The 14,368-nt window shown below is 42.0% G+C and overlaps 1 protein-coding gene across 5 annotated transcripts in view; it reads right to left on the bottom strand.

Moving 5' to 3' along the window:
- Positions 1–14,368, bottom strand: part of PLEKHM3 (pleckstrin homology domain containing M3) — a 1,279,556-nt gene that overhangs the window by 1,228,174 nt on the left and 37,014 nt on the right. For all 5 annotated transcript variants that reach the window (XR_014300430.1, XM_082690010.1, XM_082690013.1 and 2 more), the window contains one exon: positions 9,830–10,765. Coding sequence is in view for 4 of the 5 variants with exons in the window: in XM_082690010.1 (XP_082546136.1) it covers positions 9,830–10,765 (936 nt within the window). In the remaining variant the exon portion in view is untranslated. The remainder of the gene's footprint in view (positions 1–9,829; positions 10,766–14,368) is intronic.

Below are 14,368 nucleotides of genomic sequence, written 5' to 3'. Positions count from 1 at the left end.
ATTGCTTATTAAATGAGGTTTAAATGAAGGGACCACATTAATCTAATTTTCTCTAATCTTCTATAGACATTCAAAGAACCGCAGAATGAGAGATAAAAGGGACCACATAGAGCAAGGCTGTTCCCTCTAAAATATCTCAGACAGATGGAAGTGTTGGAAGGAAATTCAAAGACCTTTGAGTTCAACTGTCTGCTATAATTACTCATTTGTCTGGCCTCCAATTTTCAATTTCTGTGAAGGCAAATAATGGGATTATTCTGTTCACCATGGATCAAGCACAGTGCTTAGAACATAGTAGGGCTTCCACAAACAGAAGAGCCCAATCAGTAAATCTTTCTTTTGCAGATGAGAAGGCTGTAGCTTAGACAGGTTAAGTGTCTTGCCTTGAGGTCACAATTCCAGTTCTTCCAGTCTCACTGGCCAGGGCTCTGGACACTCTACTAATTTTCACCTATGGCCATCAAATCTTAAATAAGGGAAATCCATTCCAATATAGACAGATCTGTTCCCTTGGTCTGGTACAGTTACCCAGAGTTAGTCTATTTCCTCTTCTCAGCGGCAGCCTTCAAGAACATAGTGACAACCACCTGTGTCCTTCCTATTCCAGGTTACACGTGCATGGCATGGTTCACTAACCTACCACATGTTGATAGATGTAGCTGTTTGTGCTTCAAAAGCAGCTGCTGTCAATGAAACTTCCAGATGTGATCTGGCCAGCGCAGAACACAATGAGGATATAACCTCTTCTTTCTGGACTTGTTTCGTGAATGCTTTTGAAGTAAACACAGAAGCACAGATTCTGGTCTCCCATTGCTTCATTTGTACATTCACATGAGATTCCCATTAGATCAAGCGTCCTGTGCCTTCTATCTTTGTAGTTCGTTTTCCGAATGTAAGCATGGGACTACCTATTTATCCCCACTAAAGTCACATCTTGTTTCGCCCATTCCTCTAGCTTGCATTTCCGAATCTGGATTCTGTCATTTAGCATATTAGTTGTCTAACCTAGTTTTGTGCGAGTTGCAAATCTGATTATGTATGCCTATGTTATCTTTATCCCGGTAATTATTGTCATATGTAGGCAAATAATAAAAGGAGCTACTCCTTATATGCACTTACTATGTGCCAGGCACTGTTCCAAGCCCTTTTACCTCATTTTATTCTCACTACAAACTGATGAGGTGGATGTGATTATTTTCTCACATCTAAGGTTAAAAAATGGAGATGCAGAAAGGTTAAATAAGTACTCAGGGTCATACAGTGAGTAGCAAATCTGGAAACTCAGTCTGATTCCGGAGTCCTTGATCGTAACCGTTAACCACTAAGTGAGGCTCATTCTCATTAGTATCATGTACCTTTACCAACAAACAACGCTCTAGGCTGATCAGGATCCATTAGTCAGCAATCCCTGCGTAAAGCTGCCATCATTCCCAAAATGACAGAAACATAATCTCGGAAAACTCATGCTTCTCTGTCTTAAGGATTTTGCCAAATGCTCTTCTTCTTTTAAAATTTTTTTTAACAGAACCAGCCTTTTAATTCTTTTTACTCAAAAAAGCTTCATTTTATAAATTGAGCTTTCTACTCTGTTCTGTGCCTTCAATGATTCCACAATTTTCTGCTCCCCAGTAAGGAAAGCATGCTTGATCCTGTCATGAACACACTTAGCACACATGAAACCGCCATAAGCCCTACTGATGTGTTTTTCTCATTTTAGAAAACCTCATAAGAACTGTAGATCTCACAGCACGAACTTCTCAAAGTCAGCCTGGGCACATACCACAGGTGGAATTTGGTGCTTTCCCAACCTTCTTCGTATAAAGCTAAACGATTCTATTACCAGGGGTTTGGGACAGCCTTGTCGGGTTTGAGGCTGTTTTTATACAAATTCTGGACCTTTGTGAATACCTATGGATGCAGTCCCCAGAAGAAGAGGGGGCAAAAAAAAAAAAGCCCAGATAATTTTCTGAACATTAAGTGCCATATGGCATGGACCTGACCGGTCTGTCTAGTAACCCCTCATTTTTCTTTGTGCATCCACAACCAGACTATAAAATGCGGGGGGTCCATAGTCTATAAAGACTATGCTTCCCTTGTATCTCCCACAGCACCAACTACACAATGAGTACGCAACAGAAATTCAAGTTTTATCTTTGATAGATAGGTAGTAAAAGCGAAGGAGATTTCCCTGAGTTTAATTCTATAGGAAATCTCAGGATGAAGTTTGGAACGGAGAAGTGGGAAGACACAGTACTTTAGCTCTTTTGCTTTCAAATTCTCTACAACAGGGATTCTCTAGCATATGCAGAGAGGGGACGTACTGGTCTCCAAGCCAGTGGCCACGACAGCCTAGCCCCTTACTTCCCAGTCCCATTCTCCTACTCACTCTCTTCAAGTTCCCATATCCTCTTGGAGGGGATTCTGTAAATCTTCCAAGAGAACAGCCTGCATAAATTATTCCTAACTGCGTATCCCAAGGTGCCTGGCAGAGCACGTGTGTGGCACACATGAGGGGTTTAATAAAGGCTTGTAGAAATGAACCCTCCACCAAAACTCCACTTAAAGATTTTACTATCAGCAACCCCTCCATGGTCATATTCAAGGTTGGGGAAATAAAACTTTGCCTGTCAGGACACACACACACACACACACACACACACACGATTACTCCTCTGGGAGACAACAACCCAATACACTAAGAAACAAAATGACAGAAAATGCAAGGTAAGAAAACAACAATAAACTAAAATATTCTCTCTTATTCAAGATGTTTATATGTTTTGAGGGGAATATCTCAGTTTTTCTTTATTGTCTTATTCTCCTCCAATTGGCTATCTGCTTATTCCTTAACTCAAATAAATCTTCACCTTACTATCATTCCTAGCAAGTGAAAGACAAAATTTGAAAATAGTACTAAAGATAGGAATTGGAGATGCCAAGGAAAGTCCATCTTTTTATTTCTGTTTCTCTTTTCCTTAGCAGATACTGTACTTTGGCTACTAGAGGGTCCCCTAATTTTTCAAATGAGAATCAAAACAGATTTTGACTATGCTAGAAGTCACACCCCCAACCCCCCAGCCCCAGAGCATAATATACGACTTTTCTTCTTGGTACTTAAAAACCTACATATCTTTCTTTACCTACACTCATATGCATAATCATATTCCAAACTCAATTTCTCTTCTTCTTAAGAATTGCTATTCTGTATGATTTACTTTAAGGCCAGTAAGTATCTATGCCTAACCCAGAAATATTTCTTACTTCCAGAATGGCAACTATTTAATGAATAATTAACCACTCCATACTTTCTATCAGGAATGCTTGCATTACCAGGGTAAAGGTATCCCTTACGTCTAAGCGATGTCATAAAATAGGCCTTTGCCAGAAAGACACCTTCATTTATCATGCGAAATGCCAAGCGGTATTAACAAGGTCGATTCTGTTTGTGTAATATATTTTGCTTTCAGAGGGGCTTGAAATGATTTGTTTTTGCAGCTGTAACAGAGTTAAATTAGGGATTTAGCTTCTGCTTAGCTAGTTGAGCATCTATAACCAACGGCTATTAATGATCTGCCACTAGTCATCTTCCCACGACTTTCAGCATCCTGGGGGTACTGAGTTACACCCCAGCAGCCAGAGTTTACCCTTGAATAACCAACCCCGGCTTCTCAGAAACTGAGGGGAGATGAAATCTTTCAAACTGTTATTTCTTACTGCACAACCACCCTCACTCCAACATGTAAATGTTATTAGTGCACAGATTTTTAAAAAGTTGGGTAAGCAATTTAACTGAAATATCTTAGTTCATAGACTAGTTTCAGACATCCGTCCTCACAAAATGAGAAACAACAAAAAATGTTTGTGATCCCAACGTGCCAATAATCAGCCCCTTTCCCCTTTTCTCTCTTCAAACACCACTGTTTCGTCTTAAGTGGAGCAGGGGGAGAGGAAGTTTGCTCCCATGATAAACTTGTCAAACGCCTGCCCTAGGATTCTAATTCCTCTCTACCTGTTTTTATCAGCTGAGAGCAGCCACTGAAATGCTCTGAGGGGGAAAAAAAAAAAAAAGCAAGGGGAGAGAGGGGGAGAAGGGGAGGAAAAAGGGTGGGGGCAAAGAAAAACTGGAGTGCAATTCAAACAAAAATGAAATCACACGCATGCACACACACAGACACACACACACTCACTCAGATACACAAAGAGAGAGGAAAAAAATGCCCCCCCCCACCTCAGGTCCTAACAACATACTTCTTTATCAGAGGTTCATTGTCAATCAATTAGCCGAGGCAGCAGGGGTCTGTGAGGTGGGGGTACCCAGGGAAACAATGGGCAGCCCTGTTGTATTACTATTTAATCACTTTGGCTAAATAAATAGAGCAGCCCTGAGGTGCTGTCATGTCAAGGGAATTTATAACAAAAAAAAAAAAAAAAAAACTTCATTTCTCCTTGGTCATTCCTTTTTTTCCCTTCAGGACAAGAGAGGGTTATTACTGTAGCCTTAAGTTCCATCTTTGTGTTTCTTGCCTTTGATTCCCACTCGGACCCTGCCACTTTCTGGCACTAATTTGTCAGGCTGAACAAAGAGAGGATTTGTACCTCCCGTAAGGTCTCAATTAGGAGTGGCTTCTGCTGTATTATGTGCCATTCAGGGAGGACACAATGCCAGTAATTACAGGAATTTGCACTAAATGGCTGAAGAATTCACAGCAAAACTCCCCCCCACTTTTCTTTGGGCTTACTCCTCCCAAGGACTTGGGGGGAAAAGGAAAGCAAAATCTCTTAATGCCAGAAAGATGTAATTACCAACAGCAGTCCCAAGAGGTTAAACATCAGCCAAAGGAGTAAAACCATAAACCTGACAGTGTGAAAATAGTAGAGGGGATCCCCTCGACTCACTATGTTTCCTGCTCTCTCTTCTGTTAGCATTATTCAACTTCAGCCCATAATCAGGAGTACCGTCCCACAGTGGCCATCCAATATCACTCCCAGATTACAAAGCAGGAATAGAAAGAATGCTTTAAACGGTGAGCTTTGCAGCTCCCTCAGCACCTAAAACAAGGCCCTGAGCCCTTTGATTATAGTACTCAACTGGTAGGTTTTTCGATTGCCAGGAAATTACAGAAAAAACAGCTGTATGTACTTGTGCCAAGAGAACCATGCATCTATCTACTGAAAGGAAATAGGTATGTACACAAGTCTAATTCTGGAAGAAAACAGAACTGCTGCCCTGTGATCTAATTTATAGAGCATATTGTGAGCAACCTAATTTAGAACGACTTACAGGTATATACTTCATAAATATTTTAATAAGCTGCATAATCATTTCTTTTAGTATTAATTTTTAATTCCACAGGTGCCCCATTGCCAAACCAAATTTTGAATCCCAACCAGTAACTTCACTAGAGAATCGGACCTCATTTTCTTCCACAGAGGTGTTCCTGAAAAGCTGTACTAAAGCAGCACCGAATTAATTGTTCTGAAATACCACTTGCATGCATCATATGCTCTCTCTGCTCAGGAACCTTCTGTGAGGGGCACCTGGGTGGCTCAGTCAGTTAAGCCTCAGCCTTTCGCTCAGGTCATGATCCAGCGGTCCTGGGGGGATGCCCCCCCCCCGCCCCTGGATTGGGCTCTCTGTTCAGCAGGGCTCCCCCACGCCCCCACCCCCCACCCTTGTTCCCCTACCCCCGCCTACTTGTGATCTCTGTCAAATTAAAAAAAAAAAAAGAAAAAAAGAAACCTTCTGTGACTTCAGGATCACATGTTCAGTTGAACCCTATCAAACTCCTTTTACGGGTCAAAAATGACTGAATAGCTGCTATTTCATATAGTTGTATTGCCACCGCCTAACTGTCACAGTGGCCATCTGACACTGATGACGTGCTGATGTGATTAATGTCGGGCTCCCTGAGTAGACTGCAGGTTCCATGAGGGCAGGGGCCACGTCTGTTTTCTTGTAGCACAGACTTCTCCAGATGCACCTGGGTTTTTGACACATGGGCAAAACCTCAGCACATGGGCAGAAACTCAGCCCATGATAAACAGGAGAAGGAAGGAAAGAACTTCATTTCCAATGGCATGTTTTCAGGAAGAAGGAATGCAAGTGCAAAGGCCCTGGAGGCAAGAATGACCAAGGTAGATTCCAGAACAACAAGATGACCACTGTGGCTGTGGCTTCCTAGCATGAGGCAGCCATGCAGCTGAGAGGAAGCCATGGAACAAACCACACATCATCAAATACAACTATAAAAAGTTCAAGCACATGTTAAGAAATACACAGTTGTATATAAGCATGTATTTTCAAAACCATAACCTCAGGCATTTTGGGATGGTCGTGGTCCATTCTCACTGCTCCTTAAGTTACCAAAAAGGATATCAAAAATTCTTCACCTTCAGAAATAATTCAGTGAAAGAAGGCCAAGCGCACTATAACGTAGATTTAAAAGCCAACATTTGTAGCTCGCCCAGATAGCAACTGAATGACATCATAATAAAGAGCTGCTCAGGGCAATCTTCCACTTTTAAAGTTTTTTTCCTCAAAAATATTTAAAGGGAATAAATAAATAAATCCCTCCCAAAAATATTTAAAGGGGGAGGGGCTAAGTTGACGTAAAAACTTACATTCTAGGGGCGCCTGGGTGGCTCAGTGGGCTAAGCCGCTGCCTTCGGCTCAGGTCATGATCTCAGGGTCCTGGGATCGAGTCCCGTATCGGGCTCTCTGCTCAGCAGGGAGCCTGCTTCTCTCTCTTTCTCTCTCTCTCTGCCTGCCTCTCCATCTACTTGTGATCTCTCTCTGTCAAATAAATAAAATCTTAAAAAAAAAAAAATTAAAAAAAAAAAAACCTTACATTCTAAAGACACTCACAACTGTGAAATACTCTGAATTAGCTTCTCCTTAAAATAACAGATAATGCCAAGTTCAAATAAAAACAATTTAGTTAGCATTTTGATGTTTTTAGAAGGTAAACATACTATGCAACTAGATTTTTCACCAAATGGATATTTTTGTAAGGATGAAAAGTTAGGGGACTTAAATACTAAATGAATACAACAGCTGGTTTAGATTAACTGTGTCTGATCAATTTTTAAAGTCCCATCTGCTATAATAATCTTCAATATAATGAACAACCTCTCAAGTAATTTTAAAAACATTCAGAGGTTTGCTTAACAAGTTTTAGCCTTTTTCTTTTGAGACTCTGCCCCCTACAGGAGATGAAGTATTCCTACCTGGGGTAGGAAACCAGTATTCATGCTGCAATTAAGGAAAATGAAAAGTGACCATGTGTAGCACGAAGCAACTGAATGTAGCATTTTCTGATGGAAGGGGTCCTAAAATGACATTTAAAAATCTCTACTTTGGAATCCACCATACTACACAAATTAGGACTGACTTCTTCCCACCCCAGATTAGAAAACTACCTGCGCCTTACAGAACTCCAAAACAGAGCATGAAGGTAAGAGCAGAGCAAAGCAAATGAGTTTTAGATTTCATTTCTCCTGCCTCCTGTGTTCCGTACCACCACCCATCCCCAGCCAGGCCAAACTGAATGAGAACATTTAGGCAGCAAAGGGAGATACCCTACCACATGGAACCTAAAGCAGCTGCCAAAAAGTTCTATCCCTGCCCATTATGTAATCCGTCCCTCTTTTTCTCTACTTAGTTTCCTTCTCCCTGCCTCTTCTACTCACCTTTGTCTTCTTCCTGGTTTCATTTCTCCAACAGCTAGTATGTGATGGACCTGCTGAATACTACCTCTACTTGCATTTCTCCTTCCACTGAGTGCTAGAAACGCTGCTAATGCAGCCCCGAATGTGGGCAGTGCACACTCCATCAGGAAGCAAACTTATGAGAGCAAGGTGAATTAGAGGTCAACTATGTGATGATCCTTGTGTAATCCCTGAGGCTTTTCTTCCTCCTTTTACTAGACAGTTTCCCAATTCAGCTATTCCAGTCTCTGCTTTGAAAACTAAGCTGAGCTATTTATTCTCCTTGACTCCAATAACACAACAGATTTGTTGACCCTATCAGCAATCCAAACCCACAGAAGTGTATCATAATTCCAGAATCTTCACAGAGTCAGCATCAATAAATTACTGTTGGATGACTGAACTCTGAAATATATGCACTGATATAAGACACTAAAGGGGAGCCTGGGTGGCTCAGGGGGTTAAGCCTCTGCCTTTGGCTCGGGTCATGATCTCAGGGTCCTGGGATCGAGCCCCACATCAGGCTCCCTGCCCACTGGGGAGTTTGCTTCTCCCTCTCCCTCTGCCTCTCTCCCCACCCATGCTCTCTCTTGCTTTCTCAAATAAATGAATAAAACATTTTTAAAAAAGAACACTAAAATGTCAATAATTTCTAAAAGCTGAGGTAAAGCTAGTATTCCCTTATTTCAAAAAATTTTGCAAAAGTAGCTGGCTGACTTATCACAAGGTCATTCATACCTGCAGATACATGCAAATCACCTAGGAAGGCTTCCTTACCGGCTCAGAGTTGCTGGTCTCTCCTATCCAACTCTGCAACTTTCTGCTTCATAGTAACTGAGGCCCTCCAGAGAAAGCACAGATGATCCACTTAATCGCCTCTTTAGGTACACTATTTGTCAATAGAAAAGGCAATCATCCCAAATAACTTAAACTGAAATTTTCAATGTGTCACCACTATTTGGGTTTTAAGGCAGAGACAAGCAAAAATTGGAAATTTGATCCTGGCTGGTGGTGAGCTTCCTCTTCTTTTTAAAAACAACATAATTAAATCTGATACACTTGAATTAAAATCTTCCAAATCAGGTTTCCAATTAAATTACCTTCGTGGCAAATTTACCTTACAGATACATTTCCTGTCCAAACTGTGGGGTTTAGTGAAAGCAAAATAATTTCATTTAGTTTATAGTAGATATATAGATTTGGTTTAGTGAGGGTTTTCTTGTCTAGTTTACTGGTTGGGGGAAAAATGAATGGAATGGGAAGTAGGGGAGAGAAGCGATAATAGGGTTTTAAGAAATAACAGATGACTGGCCTTGAACTCTACTTTGTGCCTCACCCTTCCACAACAGTTCTAGAAGCCCTGGCTTCCCCAGGATGAGGTACAGGCCTACCATGACTCAGAGGTCATCTACTGAATCATCATCTACCCTGTTGTTAGCCACCTCCAGATTTTCTGTCAAGGCTGACTCTAGATTCTATCTTAAGGGGATTTGACAAGGTCATGATCAATGACAGTCACCATGAACATTTTTCTTCCCTAGTCAGCAGACAACTTTGGGCCTGAATATCTCCTTTGAGACAATTTATGACAGCCACATTTCCTGTGACCTTTATTTAAGAAGACAGAGGAAATGGAATCACGGCAGACACAAGAAGCCTAAATTCTAGTCTAATTATGCTTCAGCTAAGTCATTGTGACTCAGTGGGGTATATCCTACCTGCTTCTACTTACGTCACCACATGGCATAAAGATAGATGTTTTGATGTAGCGAACTCCTTGAAGGAGATGCTTTTTATTTTTTTTTTAAGATTTTATTTATTTGTTTGACAGATGGAGATTACAAGTAGGCAGAGAGGCAAGCAGAGAGAGAGAGGGAGGCAGACTCCCTGCTGAGGAGAGAGCCCGATGCGGGGCTCCATCCCAGGACCCCGGGATCATGACCTGAGCTGAAGGCAGCGGCTTAACCCACTAAGCCACCCAGGCGCCCCAGGAGATGCTTTTTAAACAAGAGACCCAGTGAGGGCTGTGACTGGCCCACTGAGGGGATTTCTAAAGTGAATTCCAATGGTGAGATTCAGGATTGTTCTTTCATAAGCTTTAGACTAAACCTTTGCTTCATACCTGCACATTTGAAACTCTGAGCAGTGAGTCCTCGCTCCAAAGACAAAGTTGTGAGAATGCTGAGGAAGCTGGTGGTCACAGACTGACGTTTGTTCTTCCTGAGTTCGTGCCCACCCATCTGATCCTTGGGTTTGCTTCTCAGGGTGACTTGCAGGTTTTGCTCTGTACTCCTCGCCACATTGGCTGCTGTTTTCAGAGCATCCATCCACTCCTCGGCCCTCTGCCGGGTCTCTGCGCGGAGGCGGAGCACATCTTGGGGGAAGATGACTTGAAAGCAAGAGTCACAGTCATCCAGGTTGTCCACCTGGACAGCCAGACACACGTCCACATGGTAGCTTAGCAGGGGGTCCTCATCTAGCTTGCCAGGCTGGAAAGCCATAAGGTAGGTTCTGCTCAGCACGAAAGTAAATGCCTTCCAGTTGTTCTGGACAGTGAGCCTGTATAGCGTCCCTGACTTGATAATGTTTTCGTATTGTTTGGGGCTATCCAAGACAGGGGATGGTGCGAGCAGCTCACTGGATTTCTTCTGTAAACAGTGATTCTGTGTACAGTCAACGTGATGACCAAGTCCGGGTGAGTTGGCCAGCTCATCCTGCCGCCCCACGTAACCAGGCACGGCGGCGTGCACGACTTCCCAAAGCTTCTGCCCCCAGTCCAAAGCCTCCCATGGTGATTCTGCCTTTAACTGCAGCTGAGTGTTGTCATACAGAACGGTATCCACCAGCCTGGCCTCGAGGTTGCCCAAAACAGATATGCTCTGGAAGTGTGAAAGCTGGTAGGTGGCATAGAGGGCTTGATTGCCACTGCTGTCGAGGCTGTAGAAGTACAAGTTGTATGGGGAGAGCTCTGCGTAACAGCTTTGCCAGTAACTGTCATGGTCCTTCCTAATCTCCAGGTACCCCTTCTTCAGAATGTTTGGGAATGCCTGCTTGTGTTCTAGAAAGGGGGAAAAAAACACAAAAGAAGCAATGTGTATTAATTTATGAATATGAATGAACTCGATGAGATGAAAAGGCAGGTGCAAGAAACTAAAAAGAGATAGGAGAAGGACATCTTTCTGTTTCAAAGCAAACACAGGAGAAGCAGTACAATTTCAAGATAGTACAACTGACAAGATGTAACTGGGGGGAAATTTCAGATCTAAAAAAGTTCACAAAGGTGGAATTATGAGTGTAAGATTAAGTACAGAGGGGTTTGGTTCGAAATATCAGTGTGACATGCAGAGGTCTGTGTGGAAAACAGAAATACAGGAATAACTAGGATTATCCCCCATGGGCCCATGAAATAACTGTACTTCCCCAGGATTCCATGTTTTCTAGGAAACATTCTATAGAGCACGAAATATAAAAGAAAGAACATTTCGTCCTGTCACTTGACCTAACCCCTTGCTAATCTTCCCATTTTTCTTTGGGTTAGGAAAGCCAGGAAGGGTCAATGGAAAAGACAGAGTGACAGAGCAAGAAGCGCACCACTGATAAACTCCTGTTTCTCAGACAACCCATTAGTCCTCAAGGCCACTTCATGAGCCTTCTGTCTTACAACCACCTCCCCAGGCTTGACTCAACCGACTTGTTTTAGGTCTCTGCTTACCTAGCAGTTCTCTCTCACCTCTGAGCCTGGTTGGGCTTACGCGGTTCCTGCTGCTTCCAGCGCTCCTTCCCACTGCTTCCCCCAGCTACCACACACTTACCCTTCACTACTTAGCCATCCTTTTTCAGGAACAGAGTTTGTCCTGACTCCCCCAACCCCTCACCTACAAACACACAGCCCTGGGTCAGTAACAGGTATCCCTATAGTTCTCTCTGATGGGTTCCTGTCAGGCTGTAGTATAATAGTGTATTTAAATATCTGAACAATTAAAATGAATTCTGAAGTTTTTAAAGAAGCCTGTCCTTCCCATTGGACTGTAAGCTCTGCTGAGGACAGAGGAGATGTTTGTCTTTCAAACTTATTATCATAGCACATAGTACAATGCCTGGTATACAGTAGGCTCTTAAAAAGTACTTGTTGAATGAGAATTATGGCTCCTAGCACAACACTCAGCATATAGTAGGTATAATTTCTTTCTCTTCCCCTGTTTCACAAGTTTATCTGGTTGTGCCATCTTTAATCAATACTTAGCTGCAATGTATGCAAGTTTAGTACTTTAACAGAAGGAGACTGTCATTTTGGAGTCATTTGGGACTTCCTGATACTTTTATCAGGCGTGAAAATGACATGCAAGAAGCAGCACCCTCCCTGATAGAGATTTCCATTTCTGAAATTTTCATTTCATTCTGTTTCTTTATTTCTTTACTAACACACATCAGAGGCAGTCATAAACTAATTGAGCCATTCCCTAAAGACGACAAATCATACTCCCAAAGGGTATCATATCTGATCTTGGCTTTAGGGGAAAAAAAAAAAAGGTAACACAGATCTTGATCTTAAAATAGCAAACCAAATGAGAAAAGGAGAGAAATGAGGCAGAGAAAAGCCAATTTTACCTGCTTTACATCTCCAGTCCTGACATTCATTAGTATTTCTGTGATAACTCAAAAGCCATTAATTTCTTGCAACCTACACTAATCCCTTTGTAGAGAGATAATGGATGCCTATTCTCAGTTATCTATCTTTTCTGATAATGCAATAAGGGAGGCAGTGCTGTTAGAGACACTGCTGCTACCCCTCCCCCTCTCATTTCCATCAAGCGCTGATGGTAGTTCAATCTTTTCCATAATAAGACTCATAACCATGCATCCCTCTGTCCCCATCTGTCCTGTGACCCAATGGCTCAGCTACGCATCCCTAAGTAAAATAAAAACTACCTTTCTTGCTTTTAGCTAGGAATTTTTCTCTCCTTTTCTTTCCTCCCTGCGAGCTTTCTATAATAGCAAGCATGAATTAGAAATTCTGCTTTAATTGGGTCCAAGCCAGCAGCAAACCCGATTAAAAACTCATCTCTCTCTGGTTGTCCAAGCTAGGGTGGTAGCTGCCAGTTTGGGTGGACCAGGTTAGAAGTCCTGCCTGGGTGTCTCAAAAGTCCCCTCACCTCCTCAATGCAGAGTAAGGGTAGAGAATGTATTTTGTTTCCAGATTTTTCCCCCACCTGGCTCAGCCCTCTCTAAAGAGGTACATTAAACTGAGACAGAAGAGACTGGCGCTGATCACAGGAAATGGCCCATATTTATAGGCTGCAGTTTGTAGCGTTAATTTCTTGAAAAAGAACAGTCAAGAAGAGAGCAAACAGGATCAAGGATAGAAAGCTACCTCTAGGGTGCGTGTTCCTCCCTGGAGGGCCTAGTTATATCAGACCTTACTAATATTTCCTGTGTGAAGTACTGATGTCTTTGAAATGTGGAGGGCGGAAGAACGACCAGTTCTCTTTAGCCTCTAACAAATGCTACTTTCTGTTTCTATCTTAAGTTGATTTTTAATATTTGGCTACAGACAAATCACGAGGTATATATTTAAATCTAAGCTTTCATTAATTTATAGTTCAACTTTTATTTCCCCAGACCATATCATTTCAACTCATTTAATTAACATCCCACACATTACTGTAAATTGTTCAATTTCACAAATGAGTTATGCAAAATCTATAAATGATTCCGATGGAACCACTGACAAGGATTATCACTATTTCCTCAATTAACTCAAAAGCTGATCAAATGAAAAAGCTGATGAAAAGCTGATCAAAATGAAATCACTGTACCCAAAAATTTCATATTGAAACCATGAGTAATTCCTTGTGAAAAAGAGGAAAAGAAACCCGACCCACCCCTGAATTCATTTCCCCACTGAGTTCCACTTTGGCTGGTACGAAGACCGGTCCAGGTCCTCTGCTGTGAAAATCCCTTCTTCCTCTTCTCGCCGCCCTGCAGTACCAGCGCCGCAGTTTAAGGACGGCTGCTGTACTGCAGAGGAAGGAGGGCACTGTCCCCATCAGGCGCCTCATTCATCTGCCAGAGTTCCTCTTTTGCTATTATTTCCTCTACCTGTTCTCGGAAAAGTCTCCTTTCTCATGGCCACCACCTTAATCAAGGTTTGCTTGTTTGTTTTTTATTGTGGTGTAACGGACATATAACATTTTATTAGTTTCAGATGTACAATTCAGATGTAATGATCCAATATTTGCATATACTGTGAAATGATCACCACAGTATGTCTAGTTAACATCCGCCAGCATACATAACTACAAAACATTTTTTTTCTTGTTATGAGAACTTTTAGGATGTATTCTCTTAGCAACTTTCAAATATGCAATACAGTACTAACTAGTGTTGCCATCCTGTAAAGTACATACCAATGACTTTTTATTTTATAACTAGATAGTTGTACCTTTGAGACCTAATGCAGGTCTTAAATGAGCTCCTTCCTCTAGTCCTCCTCCTTCCTGGCCATCTCACACACTGTTACCAGCGTCATGCACAGCCCCTCCCACCGAGTAAAGTTCAAACTCCTTAGGACATTTTATTATGGAAAATTTCAAACATACTCCAAAGCACATAGAAGAGTAAAATAAACACCCAGGGACCTATCCTTCAGCTTTGGAAATCA

The sequence above is a fragment of the Mustela nivalis genome (genome assembly GCF_964662115.1).
Source record: "Mustela nivalis genome assembly, chromosome: 11".
Classification (NCBI taxonomy): Eukaryota; Metazoa; Chordata; class Mammalia; order Carnivora; family Mustelidae; genus Mustela; species Mustela nivalis.
This window is presented reverse-complemented; position numbering and strand designations above follow the sequence as displayed.